We start from the raw sequence: 24,605 nt of genomic DNA, 5'->3' as shown, positions 1-24,605 counted from the left end.
CTAGCCATCTTTTCCACGATTATCCAATCTTGATGTCTGTATTCTTAGCCAACTTCATTCCGTGGTATATGTACTGTAAGTTTGTAAACGTTAACGATTTACATAGCATCAAAAACATAAATCGAAGCATGGAGCAAAGAGCCGGATGGCTAAAGTTTAATTTTAATTCGGTTAATATCGAGTTCGAGTTGAGCATGAATATGGATAAATCTGACTCGTCAAGTCACGTATTATTTGTCAAGGAAAAATTATAATTTTATTTATTTTTTAAATAAAATAATCATTTTCTATTTTTTAAAATCAAGTAGTATTGATCTTGAATTCGATTCAAGTTTGATATCAAACTTTATATTTTGAACCCATTAAACTTAAATTTGAATTTAATAAAATTGAGTCAAGATTCAATTTAACTCGATTTATTTATAGCTTAAATTACTTTGGTATGGATCCAAATTAAATGGCCTGAATACAATACGTGATTTTTTTAGAAAGGAATAATACGTGATTGACTAACCATCGCAAAAAGCTATGCTATTGGTGTTTGCAACCACGAGATACCGCGACGCGCTAGTATCAATATAGACAATACTTTGATCCTTATGGTTTTTGGGTAGTAGAACTTTTATGACAATGTAGCGTAGATAAAGGCACCCTAAGCCTTTATTATATTTTAAACAAAAGAGTCATCTAGAATTTCTGCAGTATTATTATATTTTAAACAAAAGAGTCGTCCAGAATTTCTTCATCAATCACGCACTTCACAATTTTGGTAGGGAGCACGTGATGACGCAATGGTTTTCCAGAACCTTCACTATTCACTCCATTTATTTATTAGTTCTTCCGACAAAAGACCATGAAGAAAAACAAAATTTAATTATACTCGTCTGCCCAATGCCACGCGTCGTTATGTAAGCCACAACTACGCATCCCAACTCAAGAAAGGATTAAACGTGAAAACTCCCGTAAACTTTCACAATTATTGCACCATACGTCTCAATATATATATATATATATATATATGTCCTTTGTGCCCCAAGAAAACTATTCACAGATTTTACAACCAAATAAAGAGCGTGTCTTGCAAGCTCGATTCGTTAAAATTTGCTGATAGAATTACCCTCATTTCAAATAAATATAAATGTCTTCATCTACCATCACATATCCTTATAGTTTTTTCCCTTTTATTTTCTCTTATTTACAGATGTTGCATAGTCTTCTACACATATGGAGCACGGTCCAAATAGTTGCAACTCAAGCAATGCATATGAAGCAACAAACTTCAACTCAAGATGCAATTGTGGAAGAACAGCACTTCTACGTACTTCATGTACCATTCACAATTCAGGAAGAGAATTCTTAGGATGTTGTAATTATTTGGTAAGTCCAAATCTCATACAATTTCAGTGAACCAACGGTAATAACACTTATTTGAATTTTTTTAAAAACATAATGCTAATGCATGCAGGTATTTTAAATAGGTGGAACCTGAAACATGCAAAAAATGAATGAAAATTGAAGAATATTTGTATGATCAAATGCAAGAAATGTAGGCAAGAATGAATCATTTGCAGCAATAAAATGAACAGCTACAAAGAGCATATGAAAGAGTGAATGCTGCAAGAGTTACTACTATACTTCAAAATGACTAATTGGTGACCAAATATGAAGAATTCAAAACTATAATCCAGTCATTGCAGGAAACAATGGCCAAGTATAAAGGAGTTCTTAAAGAAAGAAAAAGAACAAATTGCAAAATGGTGGAAGATGATATCTCTAATTGTAGTGGCGTTTGTTGTAGTTGTAATTGCAGTAATTAAAAAAAGAAAAGAAAAAGGAACAAGTTTATTTCCTGCTATAAACACCATGTAATATGAATCTTTTAAAATAGTATAACATTAAGGTTTATTGTAAAGAGCATCACAGTGTTGGTTTCATGTTAGAGAAAAAAAAGAAAGCAATATAAAAAAATAAATAGCGTAACAATAAAAAGAGCAAAAGCAGTAACTTCAAAATTTAGTTCATAATTCATTGATGAAATATGATAAAGCATGTTGCATAAATTATCAGGAAGATCATCTTCCACCTTACTAATACAAAGTACTAAAATATCATATTCTAATGTTCAACCAAACAAAAAAGACTATAACTATTGTCTAAACCTTTCAAAAGTATGTATCCAATACAAAAGAGGAATATATCCTTTACGGGTTATGTTATCATCCTAATAGTTAAATGAACCTTCATTAGGTGGTACTCAAGAGTCTTGATGCACACTTGTCCTAGTGCTGGAAGATTGACTGAAGAACAAAATATCACCAAAATTTGTTGAATGCCTTTGGATCTTGTACAAATAAAAGTAAGATATTGGTCATGTATATACACTTTACTTTGCCTGTAAAATGTATATGAATTGCAATAACAATATATACTTGAGTAGTCGGTAGACTACCCTCATTAGCTTGTGTATTAGTGCTCAATTGTGAGCCTCCAGTCAGGGGATCATTTGTCCACTAGTTATATATGACATTAGTTTGCTAAAATGCAATTGAGATTAAGTAGATGTGTACAAAAATACAGTTGAAACACTTACCATTTGAATTGTCCGAGTTTCAGAATTGTTTTAAGACTACATGGCCATACTTGCCACCTACCATTAATGAGAAAGAATTAGTACAAGTTAAAAATGACAAAGTCTAGAAATATACATAATGTCTAAGATAATATTAGATCATTATATCAGTTGGGATGAAATTTCTGCCATCAGACATGCCAATACCATTTCAAATTTCAAATCCAAAAAGTTGTGGAGAACATCCTAAAAATGTACCTCTCCTTCTTTTCCCTCATCCCCCACCTCTAACTGATGATTCCACTCTCCTACCATTACCTCTTCCCTTACCATAAGTTCTCCCTTTTCCATTATCTCTTCCATTACTACTAGTTACACTGACATTAACATTCTGTGTGTCTACATTAACTCTTCTTGGTCTTCCACCAACATTTTTTGATAAAGTTGTACATCCTCCTCTTCTTATTTGAGTGGTACCTTCATCCTATAAAAGTAACCAAATAAATAAATAAGTTAAGTAAAGAAATTATTAAACACAATTTAAGGCATTATACACAACTTGTGTTGGTTCCTTGCATGTCTTCTTATTATGACCAGGCAGGCATATTACAATTGCTATAGTAGGCTATAGTACCCTTTCAAGATATCATATTACCATTCACTAACTCATCTGCACTTTTTCTTGGTAGTTTTCTTGGTCTACCAAGTCTTATTTTAGTTTTGGTGGTTGAATCGGCAATCCATCTATTTGAATCCATAGACTATTTTTTGGAATAGGAACCACCATATCCTTATAAGTTCTATTATAGTACTCTACACTATAGTATGGATGGATAAGATCTACTAGTTCTTGATCAGAATTTATAATTACTGCATATGCATGTACATAAGGAACATCAATTATATCCTATTCTCTACAAGTACAAGTTCTTGCATTCATGTTAACAATTTTATGCTCTGCATAGCCTGTGATCTCCCATATGCCTTGACTCGCTTGAATAGTTTCATATTCTCTTGCTCATACTGTAATTTCCTTCACCTTATTATGGATTTTTGGACAAATTTTTCCCTTGACCTTAAATATGAATTCTCTATTTTCTTGGTATCTATACATGATAAGCCTTCTGATTGTTTCAAACATAGATAACATTGACTCCATTCTTGCCCCCTTCATATGCTGGTTAAAGGATTTATTAATGTTGTTGCTCAAAATATCGCACTTTGATCTTGGATTGAACATGCATATTGATCAAAGATTAGTTAGAATAGCACTCAACTAGTCATAAAGCTTCATTTTTAGCAATTTGGAGTTCTCTCATCTTTTGTGTTCAACTATCTGACTCATATTCTCTGGCAGCAGCCTGCATGATATTTCTAAGTGCTTTGTCCTTACATTTGAGTTCAAAATTGACATATTTATACCTAACACAAAACCTATGTTCCATCTCAGGAAACAACACACCAAATTTCTCTACTAAATCCTACAAAACAGTAGCACCATCAATCGGATTGGATTTAATTGTATAGCAGTAATAAACTAATATATGAATGTTGGAAAAAATAAATGGCAAGTTTACCATTTGTTTATCAAAAATGAACACCTAATTCATGTTAGCTGGTAATCCAATGTGAGTAGCCAGAATTTCTAGAAACCAATGCTAACTTTCCTTACATTCAGATTCCATACATGCTATTGCTATAGGATATATTTGATTATTCTCATCCCTCTCAACAGCATGTATTAAATGTCTCTCAAAACATCCTTTAAGATAACAAATATCTAAACCCATAACCGGTCTGTAGCCACTGATAAATTCATTTTTTTATGCCCCAAACATAACAAACATTCTCTGAAATATGGGACTGACAGAGGTTAGAACAACTTCTATCATTACATAGGCTATAGAATCAGAATTTTCAGCATAATGGTTGCACAATAATCTCTAAGTCTGAAATATTGTTTCTTATGATCCCCAACATTTTAGAAAGTGCAAGTTTCTTGGCCCTGTACACCTTTCATCTAGAAACTCTTGATTTGAACTTTCTTTTAATTGTCTTTCGAAATTTCTTAAGTCTCCAATCAGAATCATCAGCCAGATTCTGTTTGAAGTGTTCAACTAACCATTTGGAATTTGCACTTACATTTTTATAAGACCAAGGACACCTATAAAGGGTGCCCTTGATACTCTTGCTTTGCAATGCTTCAGTTTTCCCATAATAACTTATATATATATATCCTACAAATCATAATCTCTTTTATATATTACAATGATTTTGTTTTTATCATTTTTTTGGAGTTTCAACTCAAACCTTTAAGGATGGAATACATCTGAATTGCCTTCCTAAACACATGTGTGGTTGTGAAAAGGAGGCATATCATAATTTTATGATTAGCCATGTTTCTTTCCTCATTAAACTCATGAAATTGTTCTCTATTTTCATTATCAGATGACTGAATGACAGTTTCTAGTACTTTAGCATCAACAATATTTTCATGCTCAACAAACTTACCATTTTTCCTAACCTCAACAAAGGTTCTATACTTATCACTAATTAACTTAGTATATTGTTGATACTGATCTAAGTTAATATTGTTATTCAACCTACTAGTTACCTCAGTAGTATCATCACCAATATCACAACCATAACTTAATGTGTTCCCATCTAAGAAATAACCAAAATCTGAGTCAAATTCAAAAGATTTCTCACTTTTAGGTGTGTATGATTCATCAGATTCTATTTTTAATTTATTTACATCATGGTCAACCTCTGGTTCAAAACTATCATTCACTTCACCTGCCCCTAAACTATAATTACTATTCCCAACTCCCTGATTAGCACTCATATTGCCATTAACTACAGTTTTATTACCATCTTACTCACCCTTATTATTATTTTCTATATCCCCATTATCATTTACCTATCCAACATAGATATGAACGTATAGTTTATCTCTAAGCATTCCAAACATTTTTATGACTGTTGTTTCACTATTTAGTGAAAACGAGTTCTCCACGCAACGGGTTGAAGAATCTAAAATAACAAACTCAAGAAGAAAACAACAAAATTTTTTGGCAAATTCAAGAGTGGAGATAGTGAAAACGAGTTCAGTCAAATTCTTTTGCCCTACATCTGAACAGCTCTCCACGTAACATAATGGCCAACCGGACACAAAGGGTGCTTTTGTCCATTCAATTATTATTTGAAGATACAGCTATCATTTAAGTGGTAAAGTAAATGTTGTATAAAAATTTGTTACTTTTTAGTAGAGTTTGGATATAAAATGCTTTATAAAATATTTTGGGGTGTATTGTGCAACAACTATGAAAGTTCATGGGGGTTTTCTGCATTTTAAAAAGGACAAAAGATTCTCCACGTGGATCTTTGCTTGCCGTCGGATCATACAGATTATCTCCAAAATCGCACCCAAACCTCTATTGTGTGGATATATCATATATCCGCCCCTTGGCTTAGCAGCTTAGCTTAGCTCAGTCTACTAAACTTAAAAGTGAGTAAAACCCTCCCATCAAATACTCAGTGCAGTATTTAGTACGACGCGACCCAAAACAAAAAAAAAAAAGATAAAATTGTTTCGAATAAGGTACGACTCTTTGCATATACTCGTGTTTTTTTTTTCTTGTAAATGAAAATTAAATTGTTGACTTTTGATTGATTTTCTGTGTGGAAATCTTTTTGTGGGTTCTGTAGGTTGAGATGGAGACGAGCGATCTAGAACTGAAGCATTTAGGGTTTGTTAGAGTGATAGCGAGCATCGCCGTGGTGTGGCTTTCTTGCTTGTACGACTACGCCAAGCAAAATTCTGGACCCCTGAAATCAACCGTAGGAACTGTGGAGAACGCCGTTACTACCGTCGTAGGCCCTGTTTACGAAAGATTGAAGGGCCTTCCTGACGATCTCCTTGCTCGTCTAGATACAAAGGTGCTATTAGTTGGATCGATTATGTGTTGTATATTGTGTTCTCTTATTGATCATTTTGATGTTTTCCATTTCGTGCTAGTTGTGTGTGTGTAGTTGGAAGGCGGAGTTTTAATTAATTTGATAGACTGACTGGTTGATTTGAAAAGATTCTGATAAGAAACTGTTATGATTTTGGGATTTTGATTTTCAGTTGATTTGTGTTCATATATTCAAAGATGATAATTGGTTAATCAGGAGTTGGCCAAAATGAGTGGGATTTGGACGGTCTGAATATATATATATATATATATGATTTTACATAATTTTTCCAATCTGAATTGGGTTATAGGGTATCCTCATTAAAGGGTTAAGATGTGAAATGTTCTGATAAAATTGTTAATTAGAGCCTGAAGCCTTGGTGATGTATTGGTGCAGGAATTGACTGATGCAAATATAATGTTTATATTTGGTGTAATGTCCTGAAGCATTTTTTGTGCTCTTTATGTTACTTCCAGTTTCAAGCCTTATATGATCACTACCTAGCTCACGGTTCAAGTGTCTCTTGTGTGGACAATTTCTCGGGACTTTCTGTGCACTTCTTTCAGTTTTTTGTGTTCCATATTGCTTTAACTATTGTTTCTGATTTGATGTTTTGATTTTTTGCCGTTCGCCCGCAATTGCTAAATTTTGTTCATCACAGTATCATGTGATGGTGGATATTTATTTTTTTTCCAATTAGATGTGTGGTGTGCTTCATTTCTCATATTCTTTATAACAGGATGTGGATTTATTCATTACAATTGTCATTTTGATGACAAGCACAGGATTATCTTCTGTTAACCGTTATGTGGCTATTTGCTTTGTAATTTTTCCTTAATTGAAAAGTACTTAGATTTGCAGATACCTATCCATTTACAGATGCTTTTTTTTTTGGGGTGGTGTTTTATTTTTTTTGGGGTGGGTGGGTGGGGAGTAGTCTCACTGTATAATGTTGCTTTGTGGTATCAGGTTGATAATGTGTCAAAGAAATTTGATGAGCATGCTCCACCGGTGGCCAAGAAGATTGTTAATAGGGCAAAGAATGTAGTCCAGAAGGGTTCACAGGTTGCCCAAGATTTGGTCCAGCAAGCTCAAGTTGGTGGTCCTCGTGCAGCCCTTCGTCATGCTGCTTCACTGTCCAAGAACATTGCTGTGAGGCTATTAGCAGTGTTATGGCATAGACTCATCAATCGCTATCCGCCCCTGCACGGTGTCGGAGGGATAGCTATCCCAACTGTTGCTGATGTGTCCAATAAGTATAACAAATTTATAGCAAAGCTGGATGGTAGGGGTTATCATATCTTCAGCTATTTCCCGTCAGTTCCTGTTGAGGATGTGGCGGAGGCATATAAACAAGTTGAGGCAGCTGCAGCAAAGAAGGATGTTGGGGTTACTTCAAGTGAAACAGACTAGAATGATGATTTTGTGCTCTCTGAAGAGGCAGTTATAGGTGTGTTGTGGAGAATTTGGTTGTAGTAATTTCTGCTGGAGCGGATAGACAGTCTTTGTAAAGTCGCTCATAATATTCCTGTCAAATATGGTATGAAGTTCTTTTTTGTGTTCCTATTCGGTTATAAAAAACCCAACTCGTGTGGTCATCTGGCTTTGTGCAAATTGTCCATGATTTATGATTGCCTATCTACGTCATTGATCTTTGAATTTTGTTGACTTAGTTCTGTGCTGTTGACATCGATCACCCTTGGAAATGGAAGGAAATATAGAACCGAGACGTGATTGTGAATGATGCTGGTTTTGGTTTCTAAAGGGGTGAGCAACGCGTCGAATTGTATCTTCGGGCCTCTAAGCGTGATGTGCTCCTTTGGGATCAATTGCTCGAATGTGAATGCAACGTAGCAGCCTCTTTTACAAGGCATTTGCCAGAATTTAAACGATCCGCTGGGCTTGGGTCTCATGCGTATCACCCAGACTCGATTTTTATTTTAATCCATATCATATAAAGAATCCCGGAAAAAGTTGCTTCCGCGTACAAGACATCAAAATGCCCATTCCCCGGACGTCATTTGCATACATTTTGGATCAACATTCCACACCCTCAAATATTCTGATAGAAGTATTTGGATGCCAATAGACTGGATTATTGCTTATCTCTAGAACTAAAATGCTAACAGAGATTAGAATTGGTGCGTGACCATCTGAATCTCTGGAGGCAGACCGTAATGCCCGAAAGTGTGCCTTTGCAATTTACCATCTGCAGAATTCAGGCAAATGTTCGACCAAATAATTAGTAGCAACACGGCAGCACATCAGGGCATGGTTGCCTCTGGCAATGGCTTGACGAGTCCAACTTGACAGTCATCAGCAAACTTAAAAGGAAAAACAGCAAGCTTGTGAAGTAACAACATTACAATTTGAACATCCTTATTTGGAGTTAAAGCAGTTGGGAAAGTATTGACAAGTCTGAATATGGTTGACGCTACAGAAGCATCAAGAATCAACAAAGCTCTTGATCAATTTGTCTCTTTCGTACTTCCCATGATGTTTACCCTCACCCTGCAAATAGAAAAACATCAATAAATATTAGTCCTCAATCACAGAGATTCATGTCTTGCTTAAAAATTAGAAACGAAAGTTGAAACTCAATCCTGAAGCCAAAACATAACTGTCCAAACACGAATTTTTTGTGGACATTCCAAATATGTGGATCGTTTGGATGTCTGGTTTGCTCCAGCTACGTATCTTTTCTTTTTTCAACTAAAAAACTTTGTGTGTGTTTGGATAGCCAAATAATGGCTAGAAATTATTTGTTTACATCACAAATATAATTTCCAACACACCTTTTTATCTTTTCAATTACCTTTTTATCTCACATATATCACATCACAAAAAGTGTTACAGTAATTATTTAAAATAATATTTAAAATAAGCTATTTAGTGTTAAACGAGAATTAGCATAAAATCACTCCTAGCAAACCAAAATCCAAAACTGGCCATTCTCCAGCCTTGCACTCCAACATTCCCCGACACTTCTTTCTATTTCTCTCTTTTTTCTTGTTCACTTACTTGTTTAAGACTACTTTGGCTGTAAAGCAAGTGGAATGTGGTTTGCAAAATAAAAGGTAATATACACCAAGACAGAAATCAGTCGCAAGTTACAGGGCTAAACAAAAACATGACAAAAAACCTGTGACTTAGTGACCGCCCTCGCTTATAAACATTTGACAACCTTCTAGAGGAAGCATCTTTATGCATGCAGAGCAAGGAGATAAAAGGCGAATAGGATTCCAGACAGCACAAGATTACGCCGGAAAGAGTACAAGATGCATATCCCTGTAAAGAGAAAGGCCAGCAGGCAGCATAGAACTATGTTTTCTAGAAGAAGAGAGTAAAGTGTTTAGAGCTAGCACTTATAACACACTTCCAAATGAAGTCAAAAAAAAAAAAATTGCAGATCTAAGGTAAGATAGTTTGTTAATGATCTAAGAGGCTCAACTAATTCTCAGCTGGTTCGTCAGAAATCCTTGAGACAAATTTGAGAGCAAAGCACGAAGTAATTCACAAACAATTGTTTAATGTGCAACACACTATGCATAGCAAATGTTTACCTCTATCAACACAGCATTACATGATATTAAGTGAAACTTTAAAGAAATTGAACGGATCAAAAAGCTATATACTGACAGATAAAAATTCAAGCAAGCCCCCCAAAGAGGGGCAAGATGCCCCCACCGTGGCGAATGCGGACAAACAACAAGAGATTACTAGAATTGACATGGCAAACTATACACACGCATTGAATTGCACAAGTGGAAACTCTGAACATACTATTTCTGGGTGGAGGTAGGATCAGCATTGTAGGCACCCTGGAGGAGGTCATCATAAGGATCACGGCGGCCAGGAACTTGGCTGATCTGAGCATCCCAGAAAATCTGGGAATTGTGGCGTTCGAAGGTCCAAAACCCATAAGGACGAAGAGGGAGGCTCCACATTTCCTTGGTCTTGTTGCACCTGTCTTTCAAATGGTACAAGTGCTCCCTGAAGTTCCTATCCCTTTCCTTTGGATCCTCCATCATCCTCAGCACTAAGTTCTCAGCAAATTCCATTATAAACTTCATCTTTTCCCCTTTTTCTCCTTTCCTTTTCTGCTAAATTTCACCCTAACACACACACACAAAACGAGAGTGGAAATTAAACTCAAAAAAAAAAAAGAATTATGTTCATATTTGTTGATTCAAATCATAACGCTAACTGAGCCTTGTAGGCTCAAACCAGGAGCAGGATTCAATTCGATTAGCATGGAATCAAGTTTGATATACATAATCAGAATCGAATCGAAACCCTAGGCGTCACAATGGAGCTTCGGTATTCGAGAAATGATTAAACTGTGATGCGAATGTTAAATGAAGGAAATGGATAAAAGTGAAAAAAAAAAAAAGAAAAGAAAGGGGAGATTAGATTTACCTGAAGGTCGAGAGCTGATGCTGAGCGAGCGAGCGCGTTGTGAACGACGAAGCTCTGAGCTGATCATCGGCTTAGCTAATAATGTTCAGAATTACTGGGCCTCTCCTGGGCTTTTTTCATTTTAAATTCAGGCCATACTCCCGCCCAAGTGTTTCAAACAAAGTTCAGATTCGTACATACGTACCAGTGAATTGGGTCAAGACTTGGGCCTGTTGATAAAAAGTTGGGCTTCGGCCACGCCAGTGAGGAGGGTAGTTCGGGTGAGGTTGTCATAAATCATAATGTCATGGCTGCCGGCCTTTCTGCTTCCATTTTTAATGTCATTATTGTCCTTGGAAGGACTAAATAATAATAATAATAATAATGTTGAGAAGCAGAGGAGCTAAGTTGGGAAATGATGCATACTACTCGTTAATCTAAATGTTGAGAAAAAGAGGTAAGGTAAGTTGAGAAATTATGTACAGCGGCTAATCTAATCTAATCTAATGCAAAAATACAAAGGGTGAGGAAACAACGCACTTTTTACAGGTATCGTGAATTATTATTGGACTCTAATGCCAAGAATAAAAAATGCTTTCACAAATTCAAAACTCAAAGGTTGAAGCTTCAGAGGAGAGTGCATTGCTTGGCTGCTTGCTAATAGAGAGAGGGGTGTTTGATTTGATATATATATACATATACATATATATATATTCCACACACTTTCCTTTTTCCATTGTGTGTGTGTGTGTGTGTGTGCGTGGGAATGAGAATATATATATATAGATGGCAGTCAGTATCATTTTTCGTTGTGGGGTGAGAACATATTTTGTACGTATAGTTTTGTATGTATGTTGAGGAAGGGGGGCTTCAATCCTTATCCTGGGCCCAGTTAGGCTTTTAGCTGAGAGAAAATTGGCTCCCATTGCTTAATGCTTAGGGGGTTTACGGTGGTGGACAAGAGGAATCAATTCAAAACTGTTTTTTTCTTCTTCTTTGGCAGGAAAAGTGAAAAAGAGCTTTTTGTTGTTGTTGTAGTCTTTTTATTTTATGCATTCATTCTGTTGCAGTGCATGTGCATGACATAATCATGGCATAATGTACTATGAGGGGAAACTGGTCTGTGTGCTGAAACCCCATTTATTTTATTTCTACTCAAGAAACAAATTGTGCATCATACTGTAATATATATGGCTTATATCATTCATATTCATACTACTCAGTACTCCCAATTCCGACGATCATCCAGCATGCGAAAGAACGAGCTAATGATGCCCACCTAAACCTAATCTTTCTTCGTCTTCTTTTTTCTTTCTTTAAAAAAAAAAAAAAAAAAAATTCTTTTTGGTGAGAAGTCAGCGGCTATTAAAATATATACAAGAAGCTCTTTCATTTTGGGAATGAATGAGACGAGACACTACTCTTGTACTTGTACTTGCTGCTGCTGCTGCTGCTGCTCTAGTACTAGTACCAAATATCTTACGTTACGTACCCAAATAAATATTCGATGATCTTCTGGTTTCCACCCACCACAATAAATAAATAATAAATAATAAAAAGAAGAACAGCGCTGATTTAATTAATTACCTCATAAGTATCGCCAGTAAAAAAAAAGAAAAAAGAAAAAAGGTAAATGGGTTTGGAGCTGTTAAGAAGAATATGTATGCTGCTGCCCTTGCCCAATAGGTGGAAGAGGCCATTATATTATATTTACAGGGAGGAAGCCATAAAAGGTCGGATGGTTGCGGTGGGATTCTCAGTCTTTGCTTATCGATTTTCGGAACCAAACAAAGTGATACGGTCCCTTTTCAGTTACAGAAAAAGCAGGTAATATGTTCACGCCCCACCCCCCCGGTTAGCCGGTATGAAGGATAGGGATTGTGATGGCGAAATCTCATGGGTTCTGTTCTTGTATTTGAGACGAGCGTTGGCTGGCATTTAAGCAGCCTCTGTCAGATGGCTTCGCTTAGAGAAGAAGTTAGACTGGTGATGCTCCCAAAAATTGCCCAGTTTTACAGCTCAAACGCAGGATATGACAAAAACGCACCCACTATTCCATTCTATTCTATTGAAAAAAAAAACACACACAGAGACATATTTCAGCCTTCTTCAATTACGGCGGCCATCATAATAGTAGTATTAATTTTCATCTCTCTGCTGCTAGTAGAATTAGATGATCGGCAGCAGTACGATAATTACATTAAAGTTGGTGTCAAATTAGTAGGCTCTTAATGGCCTCCGCATCAACTTCAGCCCTCATCACACTACTCAATTTATGTTCTTGAAGGTGATTTTAAAGTTTTCGAAAATTGATCCAATTCATGGATGATTCAATTGCTTGCTTCCGCAGCTGGGGGCATGCCACATCCCATTCAAGAATCGAAACATTTCCATTTCGCATTATTATTATTGTCTGTCTCCCCCATGTTTAGTTATTAGTGTTGATCCTAACCACATTAGTTGCATCTCCAACCAACCAACAAGTACGGCTTTAAATGGGCAAGCCTGCGAACCACTTCTTACTCTGCCCCTCTGCTTTCTTTGCCTATTTGGGATACCGAATAGTATTAATCATAATGATGATAATTTAAAGAAGAATAAGTAGTGCATTGCTGGCACCCATCAATAATCAGGTTTCTCTTCTTTTTTATAATAGGACGAGACGAGGAGGAGGGGCTTGCTTACTTGCATTTTCAATGCATTGCTTTTGCTGATGGGTTACTTATGGAGCGAGCATAAAGCTCCCCAGACGCCCAAAACCACATTCTTCTCCACTTGCAGATATCCCGCACAATTCCTTTTACCTTTTCTTTTTAATCTATTACACAATTCCTCTCCTTTTTTTTCCTTTTTTTGCTTTTCCCCTCCTCTCCTCAGTCCTTCTTGGTCAATCTCTCCCAGTCCCAGCTTCGGTCTTGACCAAAATTATTGGCCCAAAGTGCGAAAAAAGAACTGACCACCAAAATATAGTAGTGATTGCGATTCTTGCTTTTCTTGGTCGGAATACACGCACACAGTAGTGGTTTCAATGACGCACAAATACAACTGAACTGACCACCTAGGATTCCCCTTTTTCTTTTTTCCCACTCTTCTCTAGTGTAATCTGGAGCCTGCAATAACATTCATTACTGTTAACATTCTACACAATTAACATTCATTATTCATTTGCCGATCGATCTGGGGGGGATATCTATATATTCTATAGTATACAAATCCCACCGGCTAACTTGTGCCATTGCCTCAAAACTGACAATCAATCAATTGTAAAAGTGAAGTTACTGATTACGAGCTGTCAAAGTCGAGAACTTTGAACTTCACTTTCTCTCGCGTTCAAGTTTTGGGTGGAACTTTTTCTTTCTCCAGACTCGGAGGACTAGTAGTAGTAGCAGTAGTAGTCTTTAGTCTTTAAGTCTTTACCCTAAAGTTAAGGAAGATTACAACTGTTAACGTTAAGTGCTGTTACATTCTACGGAGTATTTGGTTGGTTATTCATCCGACTATCATCACCTAATTAATACTCTATATATATTTTCCTTCACTTTTAGAGGAAAAACTAAAATTCATTCCAACAAGTTACTGTGCTAAAGATCTATGACCCACATTTCATGTGACACTACTGTCGAAGATTGGAGAAAGGGATAAAAGCCCAGCAAAACGAACAAACTCGAGATCATTTGGTCAGGAAAAGTTGGGGACATCAAGATTCGACCTTAGAACCACAAAAGCATCAATCATGTTACAAGCAATTTAACGGGATTAATTATGGTTAAAATCTTTAAACTAAACTCAAGATATCCATTCATCCACTGTACTTACCACCTTCCCCTCCCCACCCAAAAAAAAAAAAAAAACCAGAGAGAGAAAGAGAGAGCCGTCCATTTGAAACCAGACTCCGAACTTCGTTTACTCTATACACCCCAAAAAAAAAACAAAACAAAAAAACATTGCTGCGGAGTTCAAAGTTCTTTCCACCCAAAAAATTGCCTATCTGTCCTCAATTTTCTTGCTCTGTAAAACATTTCCGTCAACCCCACCCTCATTTTTTCAGACTCACGTGCCGTTACCGTCACCTTCACAGTCGTCCTCCACTCACACCGTCGACTCATCTCCTAACTCTCCGCCATCACCACATCATCATCATTATCATAAACCTGGTTGCCACCTCCGTTGACCACCCCGTCACCGTTATCATTTCCGTTTCCATTGCCGTTCCCTTCATTTTCTCCGTCCTCATCCAGCCACCTCTCGACCGGTGCACACTCCGCCTTGTGCCGCATCTTCCAATCAAGCGCTTGACAAGCGCGCGAGCAATAGTTGACAGCTCCGCAAACAGAGCACCTCCGGAACTCGTGCCTTCGAGTCTCGGGTCTTCCGCAACCCGAATGCGAGCACAGTCTTAGACCCGGACCCGGACTCCCGCCCCGAGCTGCAAACCACTCCGTCAAGAACCGGCTGGCCGGATGAGCCTCCGGAGCCGGAACATTACATCCGAAATCGCTCAAGAGCGGACACCCTCCTGAGCCGGGGGAGTGGCGGTGGTGCGACAGGGGATTCCAGGTAAGCCAATTGCTGGAGGTTAATGCGGAGGCGGAGGGGGAGGTGGAGAGGACGGCGGCGAGCTCACGCGCGTTGGCTTGGACAAGAAACCGGCGGCCCTCGGAAACGTTTTGCTTGACGCCGTAGCCGTCCTGGAGGCAGTGACCGAGCTCCCGGAGGGCATCAATGTGGCCGAGGAAGGCAGCGCGGGCGCAGAGAGCAACGCCGGCTCGGAGATCCTTATCGGTCTTGGAGCCGCCGCTGCCGTTGAACTGAATGACGGAGAGGGAGTAAAGAGCGGGCGCGTGGGAGCTAATGGCAGCCTTGGCCATCAGCGAGGCTCCGCTCCCGCGGTTTTGCAAACAATAGAACCGAATCTGTATCATCAAAAATATATGAGACTCCATTTATTATTATTCATAAAATATCTGTTTTTTTTTTTTTTGGTTTTTTTTTGGGGGGGGGGGTGGGGAAGGAGGACATTAAGGTTTATAATTTGGTATGGGCGGTGTTGATTAATTCAGTAATTGGTCTGGTGGATAAGGAGGGAGGGACAGGGGACTGACCATGCCGAGAGTATAGCAAGCTTCGACGTTTCCGGAATCGGCACAGAGTTTGAGGAAGCGGTGGGCGGAGTCGGACCAGTTATTAGCTTTGACCGCTAACATTTTCTGGGAGGCCTTGGATAATACCATTGAATGAAGCCCTAATCCATTCAGTCTCTTGCATCTGTTTTTGTATTATATGGCTATTAGAAATTAGGAAACATGAGGAATTAGAAGGAAAGGGAAGGGACACGTACGTGATCAAAGCGTTGATAAAATCAGAAGGGCAGGTAGCGGTGGAGCTGAGTTTGCAGAGAATAGAAACAAGTAGATCATCCGGTAAAGCATCAAAAAAGTCGCAATCTCCTCCACCATTCAACACCGCTACCCTTCCTCCTCCTCGTTCTTGTTGTCGTCCGGTAAAGCACCACGACAACGAGGAGGAGGAGGAGGACGACGAAGACAACTTGATCTTCTTTCGACCATTGGTGGTTCCTTCTCCACCGTCTCTTCTCCTCTTGACCGCCGCTTTGGCCATGCTGCTGCTGCTGCTAGTATTAGTATTTGTATTAGTATTATTATTAGTATGGTGATTCACAACAACTCTGGGATAACAAAGCCCCCTTCTCGTTCTCATCCCTTTGGCTAAAAGCTAGGATTGGTATTAGTATGCGAGGGTGTGTGAGAGAGAGAGAGAGAGACTGACTGTGTCTGTCTCTGTATTTCTTCCCCAAGGGAGAGTCTTTATTATCTATCTAAAGAGATAGTAAAAGAGAGGTGAGGCCTTCATATATAGATATAGATATAGATATAGATAGGCGACCCCAAATTCCCAAATGAAGATGACCAGAGATTATTTATATGAAACAAAGAAAAGATAAAAGAAAAGCTAAGAGGAAAGGAAATATGGCAAAGAAGGCAGGGGCCGCGCTGCAGCTACTGAGACCCGCACAGCCCAACTTTAAATAAGTAAATAACTACTCACTCAGCTATCATAATAATACGCAACCTCTTACCTCTACCCCTACATAAATCAATGAAATACTACTACGCCTACTAGTATGTGTGTATATATATATATACTACTGTATACTACTATTCGCTTCTCTGTTTTTTTTTCTTCTTCTATTTCTATTTCTATTTACTTATTGACCAAAACGTCCTTTACCTCCTCCGCCCTTCCTCTTCCTCCCTGCAGATTATTGGAGTATTATATTTGCTTTGGTTGAACAACACAGCTTGGTCAAACACCGCTGACCAGATCCGCACGCTCGTCGTCCTCCACCCCGACCGACCCTTCCTTTGCTTTTTCTTCCATCTCCATCCGCCTTTGCCTTTTTCCCCCCATTCTACTGCTCAGCTCTGATCTACGTCCAACGTAATGTTTTACCTTTATACACACTCCAATAGAATTAGCGAATTACTCTGCCATTACTGTAAGGGAGGCCATGATTAATGGCTGATAATGGAAAGAAAGTCAAGAAAGAATTGCAGTACTAGTTTTGTACCATCGAAAGAGGTTCCAATTAATAAATAATTTTGTCATACAAATTGGCAAGAAAGCAGTTCCGCCGGAAATTTTAATCCCTAGAAATTGCAGGTGGAGAAGAGAGCGGGTCGGGTTGTGGCATTTATACCTTAGCTGGTTCAGGTTGTTGCAGTTTCGTTTCTGTTTTTCAGCTTTTGATTCTTCTTCTTATCTGTCTAAAAAATGCACTCTGCCGGGTTTGATTTGAAAAGCAGTTACTAATTATTATTATTTTTTTTTTTTAAAAAAAAGAAGAAGCAGTTACTGATACTCCATATTTATTGTTGTGAGTTGTGACTACCAAGCAACAAATTTCAGTTAAGTTTTAGAGGAGGAATTTCGGTACAATTGTCAAAGCGTCATATCAAACGCTAAAATTTCGACAAATGATGAGATGCTTTGACTGCTACAAAAGATTTTGCCAATTTGGCAGAACGACACTACTCCGTTCTCACCTCCCCCTTGCTTTTCTCTCCGAATTTTAGAGTTACGAGTCATTTGAATTGTTATTTTATAAAATAAAACATACTATAACAATTTAACATATATATATATAATAAAAAAGTATTTAATAAATATGTTTATAAAAAAAATTTTAAAAAAAAATGACAATTCAAACCAAGCCTAATAATAATAGTAGTAGTATATATTTCTCAATTAATTAGAGCGCACGGGATTTTAGTTAAGCTTATGTGATTTCCACAATATTAAAGATGAACAAATTTCTTATTCGCTTTTTTTTTAAAAAAAAAAAAAGATGCAAAAAATTCATTAATTTTGACCCTCGCTGAAAAAAGATAAAAAGATTAATTATTTTGACATGTAAAAAGGCATTATAGTCATTTAGTTTTTTTTTTGTTTTTGTTTTTTATAGCGGGTGACGGCACGCACGTTGGTGAGAGTGAGGGAAAGAGACGAATTTAAGTAATGGGAGTATTTATACTTCTAACAAATTCAGGTGGCGAATTCTCGTCGACCGATCCCCCCTGAAGGTCAAACGGGTGATTCAGCAGGAACAGAGGTTCAGTTACTTGAGTTTGTTTTGACGTGCCTTTTTTTTTTTTTTTTTTCCCCGAGTTCGAGTTTGCGTTTGTTTTTGTTCACTTGCCGTAAGCTGCTCTCATATTTTTTGCTTAAATTACCCTAACTAATTGGAATCACAGTTCGTGATTCTTCGTCTTTCCCTTTTTTTTTTTTTTTGTAACCTTCTTTCTACTATCTGGATCACTTTTCCTTTTTACACAGCTTTCTCCCCTTCCCACTGTTGTTTTCCCTTTTTTCTTTTTTTTTTTTCTCTCCTTTCTACTACTAGCCACAATTTATGGGTCCTATCCGGTTTCTGTTTCCTGCAATAACTAAAAGAAGTAAAATTTGGCGCTTTGAATGGAGATAAACAGATGAGTACATTTAATGACTTTAAATGTCAAGCCTTTTTTCTTGTCTTGAGAAATTCATTCATGACCAGCTGAGGATGAGCAAATTTTCTTGCTTTGAAACCATAAGATTCAGCCGATAGAAAAGCCAAATTCCAAAAACGCCCAAAACCATGGACCCAAATTAAGAAGAAAGAAAGCAAGAGTCAAATTCAACTGATCATTTGCGTATGGAAGTGAGCTGTTGATTTTTGTAAACATGCTTTCCATTTCATTAACACAAGTATAATGGAGTCGGAGTCGGACAGAACTTTCTTTCCTCCCAGAAATGATTAACTTCTGGCATTGGATCGAAATAACTGGCCACTGTTCGGTTGGGTAATTAATTAATTTTTGTTTTTATCAGAGAAATTGTAAAAAGATCGACTCAGCAGCACAACACAAAAAACGACAACGAACTTGAAAGCAAGAATAAATGTGGGAAAACAGCATCATAAACTGACCCAAAATGACGATGATGTTCAAAAAAAAAATAAAAATGTGGTGTGGGCTAAAAGACTTATCTTAAAAGACATCGACCAGTTGAGGGTGAGAACGGTCGTGACACGTTTTCTAAACCCTCTCAATAATCCATTCATTTTGGACGACAAAATGGTATGCCAGTTCAGTTGGGTAATAGGAGGGATTACAAAGCGTTAATGACAGGCAAAGTGATGAATTATTGAGGTCAAACCTTTCGCTTTCTTTCGTTGAATACGAGTGCTATGTACTTGAGTAGATACTAATCAAAATGCGCCTCTGAAATCAGAGAGAATTACTGCTGCTGCTGCTGCTGCTCACTCCTCTGGCTGGCCCCCAGCACCGCGACTTCTCCTCTCTGGGATCCGGGAGATCGAGAACAAGTAGTAGTAGTATATGCCGTTGAAAGCAAGAATTAAACAAAGTTCAAATTGAATCCGTCGCAGTCGCGTAAGATACGTAAAAACGCCGGCCGGATGTCACGTCGCCGTAAAATTAAACAATTCCAGTCGCATCAGCTACTGACGTGGTTGACGCTACAATCCTCACCGCCACATCATTTCATTAGTTTTTCTCCTCACTAATCAATGCAGTAGTAATTGAAAAAAGAAAAAAAAAAATCAATCATCATTAATTACTCCATTGTTTATTCTCGCCTCAATGATCTCCTGCATCATGCTATGATCCACTCTCACACTCAGATAAACGGCTCTGCCCCAACAAATTTGGAGCAAAATGATTGATGTCAAAATGCCCATACATAAAAGCTAGTACTTCGATACTCAGTTTTTTTTTTTTTTTTTGCAATTAATTAATATATTTTTCATTCTAGCTTCTGGTCTTTATTAAAAATTAAAAGTGTGGTTCCATTGCATACCCCGCCTTCGATTCCTATTAATAAGATGGTATTAGCAATTGAAGTACGTATTGATTTCAATGATATGAGGGTACGTACTTAACACTTGTCAGCAGGTGTGGATTATAATCAAAAGTCAAAATATGAGTATTCAAAAATATATTAAAAAAAAAAAAACCGATACTCATAAGAAGAGACAGCTTCTTAATGATAATGATAAATTTTTACATAGTGAATGGTGATTTATTTTCTACATTACTAAATTTTCCAAATAACAGGACTCTACTGGGATAACGTTTAATATTTTCTTCTTCTTTTTTTTTTTTTTTGGCTTCACAAACAAAAGTAAAATTGGAAAATGAGGTGGAAACCTAAACCTAGGGGCATCCTTGCATTTAACTTGCGAGGAATCTCTCTGCATTCTGACCTCTTTTGAGTGTATGAAACCAAGATCCATGTCTGAGAATCAGATATTTGACCAAGTTGTCCTGTAGTTGTACGATTCAGCGACTGGAGGGTTATTATTTTGATCCCAAATAGTGGTAAGAACAACACATTGCCGTGAAGGCGTGAATAAACAAAGAAGAGTCAGCAGCAATGGCGTGAAAAAGTTGCCAGATGACGTGGATCTAAAGCCGTGATGTGCACCACTCACGTCAACCTATGTGGGACCTCCATGTCTCTCGCAGGTCTTCTGCCAAACAAACATGTAGGGCTGCTTCAGTGACGGGACCTACCACTCTCTCCTTTACAAAATATTTAAGGAATATATATATATATAGAATAAATCTTATATACACTGGCAAACACTGTTTGATTCATAATATACGTACAAAAATTGAATTTTAAATTTAAATTTTACATAATTATCATGCATTCAAAGCTGACAGTGTATATACTGTCAGTATAAAAAAGATTAATCTATATATATATATATATATATCGAGCACTCACTATGTATTCATTAAAATTATTTCACATATTAATTTTTTAAAATCATAACATTAATTAGAGAAAGTATGTACATATGTATATATATTTATCGCTAATTAAAAGCATAATTATTAAATGTAGTTAAATCATAAATGTGCCTACTTGATTGGGCAATACTTGCTTAGATAGGATTTTAAAATCAAATTGGTGTTTCCAATTATTGCCGTAATAAAAAAAAAATGTGTAAAGGAAACGCTCAGCAGCTATGCTCGATCCGATCGGTAAATGTGTGCAAATAAAAGAAAATTCTGAAAGTAAAAGAAAATTCTGAAAGTAAACACTACTGCATACATAACCCTTTTTACATAAAATGGATCAAAAGTATATATATATTTATTTATTATTATTGTTGTTGGGTATTCAATTCATATATTTATTGGTCTTATAAGAGAGCAGAGAGCAGAGAGCAGTCGCAAAGAGACACGAACCAACCATGCCGTGATACGGTGCTTCTTTTTTGCGATGCTTTTTGTAAAATGTGTAAAGCATTTTATACTTATACAGGAAATTTGTAAGATAATACACTAAAACTTACTACTATAATTTAAAGTTAAATATTACCGTACGAAAAACAACAAATAGAATATGTATGAAACAAATGGCAATAGCTACAAGTTTTTGTACAAAAAAGTAGTTCTAATTTGTTGAACATATTGATTGACCTTTGCGAGCCAAAATTCATCAATCGTATAAACTACAGATGTCACCCTTGAAGCTTTCCCGAGTGTTATTGATCTCTATTCAAGGTGTACCATCAAACCGCAAACAACGGAAAATGCTCGATCGTTTTTTCTTTCTATTTTTTTCAAGTTTCATCTGAAAGTTTAGCAATTGTTTAGTTCCCAACCCCTCCCAACCAATGTCTGGACAGCCCTACTTTGGTTATAGTTAATGTAGACTGAGGAGATTTGATTGATGAGCCTCTTAATCAATCAACAATTTAGGTTAAAACACCCATCAAATCACTTTCCAGTTGGTCGGCAATTTTTTGGCAAGCATGATTTTGACACAAAATATTTATTATTCTGAAGCAACTGATTGGGCTTAAAAACTAAATTAATGAGGTTGACCACGTTTATGTGGTAATAATTCGCGGCCGAGGCAGCTTAGTTTTTGGTAGTTGGTTCCTTAACTTAAAAGAAGGGGAGTTCCACTTCAACATGTCAATCTATGCAAGGAGTCAAAGACGTACCACTACTAGGTTCCTTCGTTTTTCTCTTCAACTGGTCTCTTATCTTCATCTGATGAGAAGAAAAAAAGGTATCTTTCTTCATTGTATTTTAGTTGTTTGTCTCCTTGATTGGATGGCTATTGGTCTTGGTTCGTTAATTTATCAATTATTCTCGCCTCCCCCTCCCCACTACTACACCGATTTCTTTTCCTTTCTTTTCTTTTTTAATTTATTGATGTAATTTTTACCACAACAAAGGGGAAATAAGAAGTTGGTGATGACGGGACAAAGTTGTCCTTGCCAGCTTTGACTAGTCGATCGTTGCCTTTTTTACGAATAATAATGCAGTTCACTGTAGCATATTTCTTGCAATTATGGTAAAGTATATATGAACCGCCCTTCCCCCCCCCCCCCCAGCAAAACACAAAAAAAAGAAAAAAAAAAAAGAAGAAAAAAAGAAGAAGAAAGAAAAGTGGACAGCGCCAAGCTGACTTCCCTTTAAAGAGCTAAAGTTTAGTGACCAACGAATAATCTGAGTGTTACATCGTATCTTCATCCTTCAACTCTTTTTCCCTGTTTAAGCATATAATGCAAAAAAAAAAAAAAAAGGGCCAATCCGGATTGGGTTTTTTGACGTCACAACACGTGGAGGAGAAGCGTGAATCCTTGTCCTCTCCAAGGAAGAAGAAGATAGATAGCTGGTAATTTTGGATTTGGAAGCAATGGTATGGAATAATTAATGTCAAGTGGCTTCTTCTGGTGAAATTGTGATAGCTTCGTCACGCCAAAGAGATAATAAAGGTAGAATGAACGAATACATAGCGTCTCTACTTGTAATATCTGTTTCTGCACAAAACATAAAATAATATTCCAAATAATCCAAAAACACATTTCTCAACGCATCTTTTTATATTCTCAATCACCTTTTTATCTTACATGCATCACATCAAGAAAAATATTACAGTAATTATTTCAAATAATACTCTATCCAAACAAACGTACAGTATTTTCTAAGCAGCAGCAAAAAAAAAAAAAAAGGCTTATCCAGAGAATATATGCATCGAAAATTCAGCGGAGTCCTTCCTACTGCTCATCGGCACATCCTTTTCATTTTGAAAGTTAACCAAAGACGCCTCTTGCATCTAGAAACTTTTAAAATCTCCAATTGTGGAAAACATGGCCTTGTGATTGTCAAGACCTTTGATCAGGCAAACATAGGATAAACTTCTTGCTGAATTGCAGCTGGAATAACTTCTTGCAAACGTGCAAAGTTGTAGACTGCTAATTAAAGAGCAATAATAGCTTGTTACAAATTAAAGAGTTTTTTGGGTGGTGCGAAAATAATGGAGGTACTAACGCATTGAAACATCTACGTCGTCGTCATGCGAGAGTAAAATTCACGTGCGGAGAGTTTAATACTTAGAGCTAAATAGTCTTCCACTCAACATTGAGCTACTCATCTGTATTCCTCCCGGTACAAGTAAAATTGCAATGAAAGTCTGTACGCTATTGACCGACCGTGAATGGAATGGGTTGAACCGCTATGTGTTTGGATTGCCAGTTTTTCTTCAAAAAAAAATTTTGAAAAGGTTTTTCGATGACATTTTTATTTCATAGACATCAAATTATTAAAGTGTATTATTTTTCAAAAAAAAATTTTGAACGGATCACAAATTTAAACGGGATCAGCTATGAGATGGGAAGAAATATTATCCAAACCCTTGTTAATTCCTAGTGAAGTTATAATAAGTTGATGATCAAGACAATTTGCCATTCACTGGTAATTTATAAATGAAATTTTCTAAAAATAGGGAAGAATTAAAAAGTTAGTTTTGGAATGAGGTCAGAGCTGAGACATCGGTATTCGTACAGTACGTCCGGACCGGATATACTAAATGTAGGAAAACGTAAAGAGGGTTTGTTATATGGGGTATAGTAGATGGTGCTTATGGGACCCACATTTTGTTGGAAGGTTTGCAGACAGGCGAGTCGTTCCCTGGGGTGTGTTTCGTGCTACGGACACATGGCAGACTTATGCGCCCTCCCCATTGTGGATTGGTGCGGTGGCATGTACAAACGCCGTCCACGTGAGACCTAAATCCTGAGAGGGAGGGAGGGAGGGATCAGGGAACCCGGGAAGTCAAAACAAGCGTGCCGGCA

At 37.2% G+C, this 24,605-nt stretch overlaps 3 protein-coding genes across 3 annotated transcripts; 1 reads left to right on the top strand and 2 right to left on the bottom strand.

The window, feature by feature from the left end:
* The first annotated feature begins 6,055 nt into the window (after positions 1-6,055).
* On the top strand, positions 6,056-8,185 carry LOC113751087 (REF/SRPP-like protein At1g67360). The gene is made up of 3 exons (XM_027294951.1): positions 6,056-6,170; positions 6,278-6,508; positions 7,496-8,185. Exons 2-3 carry the CDS (start codon positions 6,284-6,286, stop codon positions 7,937-7,939), a joined length of 669 nt encoding a protein of 222 aa, XP_027150752.1. The 5' UTR covers positions 6,056-6,170; positions 6,278-6,283; the 3' UTR covers positions 7,940-8,185.
* Positions 8,186-8,520: 335 nt separating this feature from the next.
* LOC113753284 lies at positions 8,521-11,019 on the bottom strand. Its single transcript, XM_027297398.1, has 3 exons — positions 10,946-11,019; positions 10,310-10,641; positions 8,521-9,037 (listed from the first exon to the last, which is right to left on the bottom strand). Coding segments are annotated over exons 2-3 (291 nt in total). The 5' UTR covers positions 10,600-10,641; positions 10,946-11,019; the 3' UTR covers positions 8,521-9,036.
* Positions 11,020-14,778: 3,759 nt separating this feature from the next.
* LOC113751760 (F-box protein At1g67340) lies at positions 14,779-16,811 on the bottom strand. The gene is made up of 3 exons (XM_027295880.1): positions 16,263-16,811; positions 16,027-16,189; positions 14,779-15,837 (listed from the first exon to the last, which is right to left on the bottom strand). Exons 1-3 carry the CDS (start codon positions 16,640-16,642, stop codon positions 15,034-15,036), a joined length of 1,347 nt encoding a protein of 448 aa, XP_027151681.1. The 5' UTR covers positions 16,643-16,811; the 3' UTR covers positions 14,779-15,033.
* Positions 16,812-24,605: the final 7,794 nt, after the last annotated feature.

The sequence above is a fragment of the Coffea eugenioides genome, chromosome 11, assembly GCF_003713205.1.
Source record: "Coffea eugenioides isolate CCC68of chromosome 11, Ceug_1.0, whole genome shotgun sequence".
In the NCBI taxonomy this organism is placed as follows: Eukaryota; Viridiplantae; Streptophyta; class Magnoliopsida; order Gentianales; family Rubiaceae; genus Coffea; species Coffea eugenioides.
The sequence above is the reverse complement of the archived record's forward strand: the minus strand, read 5'-3'. Positions and strand labels throughout refer to the sequence as shown.

Excerpts from the sequence above, each read along its gene's own strand:
- LOC113751087 (XM_027294951.1), top strand. The coding sequence starts at position 6,284 with ATGGAGACGAGCGATCTAGAACTGAAGCATTTAGGGTTTGTTAGAGTG. Across the intron at positions 6,509-7,495 it reads TTGCTCGTCTAGATACAAAG|GTTGATAATGTGTCAAAGAA; the intron begins GTGCTATTAGTT and ends TTGTGGTATCAG.
- LOC113753284 (XM_027297398.1), bottom strand. The coding sequence starts at position 10,599 with ATGAAGTTTATAATGGAATTTGCTGAGAACTTAGTGCTGAGGATGATG.
- LOC113751760 (XM_027295880.1), bottom strand. The coding sequence starts at position 16,642 with ATGAGAACGAGAAGGGGGCTTTGTTATCCCAGAGTTGTTGTGAATCAC. Across the intron at positions 16,190-16,262 it reads TTTATCAACGCTTTGATCAC|ATGCAAGAGACTGAATGGAT; the intron begins GTACGTGTCCCT and ends ATACAAAAACAG. Across the intron at positions 15,838-16,026 it reads CTTGCTATACTCTCGGCATG|ATTCGGTTCTATTGTTTGCA; the intron begins GTCAGTCCCCTG and ends TTGATGATACAG.